Raw genomic sequence first — 8395 nt, 5'->3', positions numbered from 1 at the left:
AGACATGAGAGTCTTCCTTTTCCCCAATGGTTCCCTCTCTTCTGTCCCAGTTACCAACTAAGGAAATTGCACCCCCATTGTTGGTGCTAAGTGATCAGGAAAGAAACCTGGAGAGAGATGAGCATGGGGACTTGGTCAAAGGAGGGAAGGACTTGCAGAGGAGAGTTAGTTTTCTAAGCTCATTGGCACTTAGTTTCTCCAGGAAGGGGGTTATAGCTCCATGACATTGGTGGTGGTGGTGGGGGGGGGGGAGATCAGGAAGAGGTTGGCCTAGCTCAAAAAAAAAACATTGGATAAATCCCCACTTCTTGAGTGAGAAGGATTAGGGTAGGCTTCTTCAACTAACCCCTCAAAGCCTCCCCCCTAGCTCACACAGTTACCATTATTTTTAAATCTAAGGCCGGGAGAGAAGAATACAAAAAGCAATATTTTCCTCATGCCAAAAACTGGGGATAGAGAGAAGAGTGGCAGGCCTAGGCCCCTCCAATTGTCCCTTGGGGGTTACTTCTCAGTCCACCTCAATATGGTGCTGGGTAGAAGGGATACCTGAGTTCTAACCTTTAAATAGGGGAGACCCCAGCCTCTAAACAGAGGCCCTTTTATTTTTTATTCTGATTAGCCATTTTAAACCAACAAGGAATAAAAGGAAATCCTGATCCAACCAGCTCCCCTGACTTGTGTTATTTTGTCTGGTTTAGGAAAGCTGAATGATCTGTGGTGGGAAGGCACCAAAAAACCTCAAAAACTTCCCTGGTCCAGACCTGTCTTAAGATTGTAATGAAATTAACCGCTTAAAACAGTAGGTCCTGCTTTCACTTGGATGATTTAATTCAGGAACTGAAAAATCTTTTGCAACCACCAAAGCTTGTCATTTCAAAGCTTAGAGAATTCTTGACTTGTGTTATTCCTTAATACAGAATTTTGTTTCCGGAAAGTAAACCTCATTTTAGATATAGCCAAAGTGAGACAATGGATGGTGATGGTACAAAAAAGCAGGGTGATTTGGCATGTGTGGTGGTACAATTAGATACCGTACATTGTCTCTTCTATTTGTAGAAAGTGAAAGGCTGTGCCCTAATTTTAAATGAGCATCCTCAAAGACTATAATACAAATCTCTAGGAAACAGCAGATGTTTTATTTTTCACCACCCTTAAGTATAAATTCTTGCTATGAAATACTGGATTAACACTGAAACTTGAGTGGTTTGCCATCCACTAATTTAGGAACAACCTTGGCTCATAGCAAGAAATTTTAGCTGTCTGTGTCAATTTTAGAGAGTCAGATTTTAATAGTTCAGATTTTCACAGGTGCTGTGCTTTTTCAGTTGGTGTGCTACAAAAACTAAAGGGATTATTTTACATTTTTGCTAACTTAAGCTGTCTTTTTGTTGCTCTCTCAGTTTAGAAGTGTTTTCACGTCAGCCAAATAATTTCATGGTTTTATAAATTGAGGCAGGTCAAAGGTATTTATAAAGGTAAGCATTTACCTTTGCTTGCCAGTGGTTCATTTCAAAAGATCACTGGCTTCTGACCCATGAACCAACCTTGGCAAAAGACACTGGTGATTGTAGGTGCTTTTCCAGGTGGCTATTCTGTTTGAACACAAAATCAACCTAGAACATCAGAACATAAATTAAGCCCTAATTGGATCAGCTCTTAAGATGGAGCCTGAAGATCATTCAGGTTCCTAGTCCTTATGAACAGTATGTTTCATATCTGCTGGGGAAAGGTATTCGCAAGCTCTGCTTCCTCCTGGAGGGAATCACTTTTAGGCCATATTCTCAATCTTGTTTTGGTGGTTTCCCTGCCTGCTGAGGAGATGTCATGACAAGACCCAAATCTCTACAGATCTTTGCAATGTCTGGGCTTAATCCCCGACCCAGAAACACATTTACCTCTTAATAGGGAACAACACTTCACCTGGTTTGGTAAATGCAGTTTTGTTTTGTTTTTTTTTTTAAAAGAAAAACTCTTTAACAAACCAAATCAAGTACTAAATCAAACTGTACAAAAGAAGGAAAGAAACCTTCCTGGGAGAAGAGATGTCCATGAGAAAGACAACTGGGCTGGGCCTTACAAAAGTATGGCCCTTTTCTCCTAACATATTAACCTCAACGGAGCACAGCAGGAGCTGGCTTCTGCCACAGCCAGGTGATGCTCCAAAGGCAGTGTCCAGGAGCCTGGGAAGCAGCTTTTCTTAGGTTCAGTACAATGGGAAAAGCCATTATGGTAGAGTCCAGTGGTCCTGTTAACGGAGGCTGCTGCTGCTGCTGGCCTGGGAGCTGCCCATACTTGGGTGGTCCGGACTGTGTCGGTTCTGGGGAAGACAAAGAAGGAGAGGTAAGAGAAACAACTATGATCTGGGTGCCTTAACCAGGGCTGTACAGGAAAAAACCATCCTGTCTGGGTTTTCAATCACATGTCTAACCCAAGGCAAAAGGCTTGGACTTTGCTTAGTACCGGGGGTGAGACATGGGTAACCTCACTGGGCAATATACCCCTACCCTACCTTCTTTTTCTTCTTTTCTTTCTTCTTTCTTTTCCGTTCAGGATCCTCTTCTTTTTTCTTTTTTTTCTTCTTATGATCTGAATCAGATGGTGTCTCTGTAGGAAACATTAGGTGCCTATTACCTGGAGAGCTCAAAATTCCCTACTACTGTGAATTCTCAGTACTACGTGAACATCCTGAATCAGGCACAACTGCTTTACTCGAATGGACAGAAAAATACGGAGACACTGCTAACCCCAGTTCCAAGCTTCTCCTTGCCCAAAAGACCCCAGTAATTAATTTCTTCAGAATTTGGGAGTCCAGGGCTCCACAGGACCTTAACTGGGATTAACTGTGGAAGGTCAGGTTGCTGGCTTCTTACCTGGGGGGACAGGATCCTGGGTTCGGCTCTGTTTGTGCTTGTGCTTATTCTTCTTTTTGGGAGGCTGAATATGCATCAGACGACACTGCTCTGGCAACTGAAGGAACCAAAGAAGGTCCAGGTGAATAGAGGGAGGAAATCCCTGCTCCCATCATTTGTTCTGCTCAGTAAATTAAAAAGGAACTGACTTGGACAGAGACAAACCACCTCCATGCCTTTTAGGCTTCCCCATTTGCCTTCTTCCTCCCCAAGAGGGGACTCACCGGACCAGTGTGGAGGCGAAAGCCAGCCAGCATAGTCCCTGTGATGGGATTAAAAGAGCCACCAAGAATAGGGGGCTTCTCAATGAGGGAGCGGAGGCTGCTGTTATCATGGGAGCCAGGCAAGTCAATCATCCCTGGAAGGTCAGGCAGGAAATTACTTAGCTTCTCCTTCACCTTCTTCCCACAGAATTTATTATAGGCATGTTCCAGGTTGTAGTGTGTGATCAAATTGGTGCTGCCTGTCAGTTCTGTGCTGCCTGGAGAACACAGGGAGAATAATAATCAAAAAAGAGATTGGTCTGAAGAGAAAAGTTATTTTTTTAAGTCATTAACTGAGAAGGACCATGAAGGACTATTTTAGAATAATCTGCATAAGGAATTTTTAAAGTGAGAACTATAAAATTTTAATTTTAAAAGTAAACTGCAAAAGGAACAATAAACACTAAAAATATAGTAATATAAAAGAGAAGTTGGAGTGAAAGGAGAAAAAAGTAGGCAAAAATCCAAAAGGAGCAGAGATGGAAACTGCTCTAACCCAGTTAAAAGAGAGGCTCCATTCTCCGTGGACTAACCAGAATAACAGCTAACACTTGTATGGCACTTACTCTGTGCTATACATTGGTCTGAGTGCTTTTCATAAAATGTACTAGTCTAAATTTCAAGAGAAATCTGGTTGCAATGTTTTTCAGCCCTTTGATGACCAAAACTGATTAAACTCTGAATGTTTCCATTCTCCATATGTTATCCCCCTAAATGAAAATGAAGAAAAACTTTAAAAAAAATAAAAATAAAATAAAATAAAATAAAATGTACTAGTGAGAAACTATGTTCTCTGACATGGCCAAGATAACATTACCCCACAGCTTAGTTGTAAGCAAACAGAAACAAATGTGGTTCTTGTCAACAGCTTCAGTTTTTTCTTTAGCAAGAACACGAATCACCACCTTTACAAAGAAAAACAGCCAAAACCTTTTTCTAGTTACTGGTGCCCGACTTTTCCTACCAACAACTTTATTCTTCCTCAAACCATATCCAAAGCTTTATCTAGAAAGAAGAAATGTTTAAATAGAAGTTGGGCCACTAGAATTCTAATCCTGACTGTCCTCTATACCTCAGTTTCCTCTTACATGTGGAATGGGGCAAGAGCTATGTTAAGTATACTTCATTGTTTTTCAGGATTCAAATGAAATCACATTGAAATGTGTGTGTGTGTATATATATATGTATATATAAATGTAAGACATTATCGGTATAAATATTACATGGCTGACCTTTTACAAAAAATATAAACTTGTTAGCTTAGTGAGGATCTAGTGGCAAGGGTGGGAATATTTAAGCTACAACTTCATCTATGGTTATGATGAACATGCAGGGTACAAATGACAAAAGTCTTTTGTTTATAATCAGTCACCTGGGAAAACTCAGGCTCTAAACCTCTTGAATGCAGAGACAATAACCTGTTCATTCATATACAGTTAGTGCCACTAAATACTCAATAAATACTTATTAAATCATTAAAGTTATTTTTCCTCTATGACAAACTTCTCAGAAGAGTCGTCTACTGTTATGGCAGGAGACTCAGTGCCAAGGTACTTCTTTTCACAACTCTGTGGGCACAGTCTCCTGCCATTACCGTATCCTGATTTTTCTCTTTTTTACCAGCTTTTCTCCTCCCATGTGGTTATGCTCAAATCTGAGAAGTCACTCTAGGCTTTTTTTAAAAATCTCTGACTTATGTGTTTATCCAACTTCCTCTTTAGACCATCAGTTCATAAAAATAATTTATAAATCTCTCTTCCCAGTCCTGAGTCCTCTCCTGAAAACAAATCTTGCATTTCCAACATACAATTCCATATCGATTCTTTTTTTTTTTTAGATTTATTTCCCCCCCTTCCTCTCCTACCACCCTGCTGTTTTTGCTGTCTATGTTGTCTTGTCTTCTCATTTTCTCTCCTCTAGGATTCACCAGGATTCAATCCTGGAGACCTCTGATGGGGAGAGAGGTTCCCTACCAATTGCACCACCTCAGTTCCTGGTTTCTGCTGCGCTTCACCTTGACTCTCCCCTTGTCGCTCTTTTGATGTGTCATCATCTTGCTGCACGACTCACTTGCATAGGGCACTGGCTCACCACGTGGGCACTCACACAGGCACTCGTGCAGGCACTGGCTTACTGCACAGGCATGCTTTCTCTTCTTTTTTACCAGGAGGCCCAAGGGATCAAACCCAGGTCCTCCCATATAGTAGGCGGAAGCTCTATCACTTGATCCACATCCACTTCCCTTATTTATTTTTTTTAGATCTTCACTTTATACATGGCTTCTCTAGTTCATCTTTAGCACCCACATTCTCTAATCATTACTAGAAAGCAGTACTCCTCAGTTAAAAAAAATCTCAACAGGGCATAAATGTGGCTCAAGCAATTTGGGCACCTGCCTCCCACATGGGAGGTCCTGGGTTCAGTTCCTGGTACCTTCTAAAGAAGAAGAGGAAGACAGTGAGCTGATGCAAAGGGTTGGTACGACGAACTGGTGCAATGAGCTGACGCAATGCAGAGACACAACAACCAGGGAGCGGATATGGCTCAAGAGATTGGGCACCTCCCTCCCACACGGGAGGTCCTGGGTTCGATGCCTGGTGCCTCCTAAAAGAAGACAAGCAGACAGAAGAGCAGACAGCGAACACAAACAATAAGGGGGGGGATGGAGAAATAAATAAATAAATCTTAAAAATAAAAAAATCTCAAAGGTTTCTTATTACCTTCAGGGAAAAGCTCAAATTTCTTTGGTACTGACAACTAAACACATCTTACTCCAACTTATCTTTGGGGTCTTATCAATCACTACTTGCCTATGCAAAAGTTCTGATCCAACCAAATGGGTCCCCATTATCTCCTGAAACAAAAACATTGCTCTTATTGTTTCCTTTTTAGGAAAATTTGTGCCAATTTTCTTCATTAACATGAACTCTTCTAGGCCCGGCTCCAGTCACATCTTATTGTTGCTATCACTTTGGCTAACAAGGAACACATTCTGAAAACCGTGGTGTAGTTCCTCAGTATTGTTTGCTATAATATTGTTACTTGCTGTGTGTGTGAGGCACAGCCACAAAGTAATGAGATTGGCCTTGACAAGAAATACAGTCCATTACTTTACACTTAAACCACATATTTTACATCTCCAACTATAAAAATCTCCTTAAACGAGGACTGAGCTTATTAATTAATCTGTCTCCGCTTCCCACATTTGGTATTTTCCCAGAAAGATGTTAAATATCTGTCCACTGATTGATATAAATAGGTACAATCAGAATAAGGGGGAAAAAAAAGGTTAAAGAAACTGCTGGATGTCCACCTCTATAAGTTTTAGTTTTTTTCAACTATAAAATGCAGACAGCAAAGCCTACCTCAAGCAACTGTTCTAAATATTAAATGCAATAACATATAGCATAAGGTACTGCACTGGTATTTGTTATTATTTCCCTCAAGTGATGATGTGGCAAGAGAATCTGGGCAGAACTAAAAAGCATTGCAGAGACATGTCCAAAAAGACTTGATTTTCACCCCCTTAAACCTGTTCCTTTTTGATCTTCCCAGTCCTAGCACTACCATTCACCCAATTATTCAAACTAAAAACTTACAAGTCATCCTCAATTCCTCTCTTTCTTTAATTCTGATCCATCATTCCTATTAGCTCTACCTATAAAATTTACCCAGCAGTCATTCACTTCTCTTCTTTACTGCTACAGCCCTACTCTAAACCATCAAACTCTTCCCTGGACTACAAAGCAGTAACTTCTGATTTCCCTCTTCTTTACATGCTGCTTGAGTGGTTTAAAAATAAATGAATTATATCATGTCACTCCTCTGTGTTAAAACTCCCAATGGCTTCCCCCTCAACTTAAAATCTTTTATTACCCTATAAAGGCCTCTGCCCACCTCTCCCACCTTTATCTCCTACCACTCTTCCCCTTGATCACTTCACTGGGCCAATCAGTCTCTGTTCCTCAGCTATTCCAAACCTTTTCTCACATCAAGGATTTTGCTGTCATTCCTTATATCTATCTCCTTTTCACATACATGCATGGCTGGTCCTTTCTCTATGCTGATATTTTTAGTTCCAATGTTATCTACTCAAGGAGGGCTTCTCTGATGCTCTAGCTAAAGTAAGTCCTCCTACTCCATTCTTCATCATATTTTCTCCTCCTGGATTAACCATTATCTGATATTATCTTGTTTATTGTTTGTCCACCCACTGAAATGTAAACTCCAAAAAGGCAAAGATCTTATCAGTCTTGTTCACACACCTATAGCCTCAGCATTTAGAAAAGTGCTGGGTGCATAGGAGGTGTTCAACAAAATAAATCTTTAAATGAAAGCGTCTGTCTGGTTCCACTCCAAACCCTTTTCTGAACAGCGGCGGAAACGCCGAGGCCCTGAGGAGGAAAGCAACTTATCCCAAACCAACAAACTGCACGTTTGTAGTAGACTTGAAACAAAAACCTTAGATTTCCTAGGATGTTAAATCAGGCCTCTTCACATCCAAACTCAAACCCTAGACCATCTTTAGGGAGCCATAAACCAGTGTAAGGGACACAGCCCGGATGTGGCGTGGACGATGCATACCCCTCTTCCCATCCCATGAATTCATTCATTGCATCACTTTGGGTGCGGACCCTCAGAGGTCCACGGGGTTAGCGCAACTCGGTCCTAGTCCACGTTGCCTAGGTACCAGCTGACTGACAGGCACGCCCATTACGCCTTCTATTACCGGACTGGCCGGTTTCGGCCAGGCCTAGTACCCACCTGGCAGTTCCCTCATCAGGTAAAAGGGGCCACAACCGGCCGTAGACTTGTCGGCACCGGGAGGGGCTGGGGCCGCGGAGGCGGGTGGGGCTGTGCCGGGTCCCCCACCCGGAGGCGGTGGAGGTGGGGGCGGAGGCTTCCCGGGTCCGAAGCCGAGCGCGGTAGGGGGTGGTGGTGGATCAGCCTGAGTCCCGAACAGCGCCGTGAAATTCTCCATCGTCCCCTCCACTCCGGCTCTGCCTCGGTGTCTGGCGTTGATGACTTTCATTGGACAATCTCTTCACCCGGTAACGCCCTCCAACTCTGGGAACCGTTTATCACTGGATGCCTCAGTCCCCGCCTACCTCCTTCCGGCAACCCCTTCCGTCGCCTTATGAGGACGTTCTGGAAGTGCTGCCTTATTAAACTCTTCTCTGAGAGCGCTCTACTGACCACAGCCGTATATCCAATAAAATGACT

The 8395-nt window shown here is 42.4% G+C and overlaps 1 protein-coding gene across 1 annotated transcript; it reads right to left on the bottom strand.

Annotated features, from left to right (window-relative positions):
- Positions 1 to 804: 804 nt before the first annotated feature.
- On the bottom strand, positions 805 to 8204 carry MED19 (mediator complex subunit 19). The gene is made up of 5 exons (XM_004471039.5): positions 7937 to 8204; positions 3134 to 3390; positions 2871 to 2967; positions 2510 to 2604; positions 805 to 2317 (listed from the first exon to the last, which is right to left on the bottom strand). Exons 1-5 carry the CDS (start codon positions 8202 to 8204, stop codon positions 2249 to 2251), a joined length of 786 nt encoding a protein of 261 aa, XP_004471096.1. The 3' UTR covers positions 805 to 2248.
- Between the last annotated feature and the right edge of the window lie 191 nt (positions 8205 to 8395).

Source organism: Dasypus novemcinctus, chromosome 10 (assembly GCF_030445035.2).
Source record: "Dasypus novemcinctus isolate mDasNov1 chromosome 10, mDasNov1.1.hap2, whole genome shotgun sequence".
Taxonomy (NCBI): domain Eukaryota; kingdom Metazoa; phylum Chordata; class Mammalia; order Cingulata; family Dasypodidae; genus Dasypus; species Dasypus novemcinctus.
This window is presented reverse-complemented; position numbering and strand designations above follow the sequence as displayed.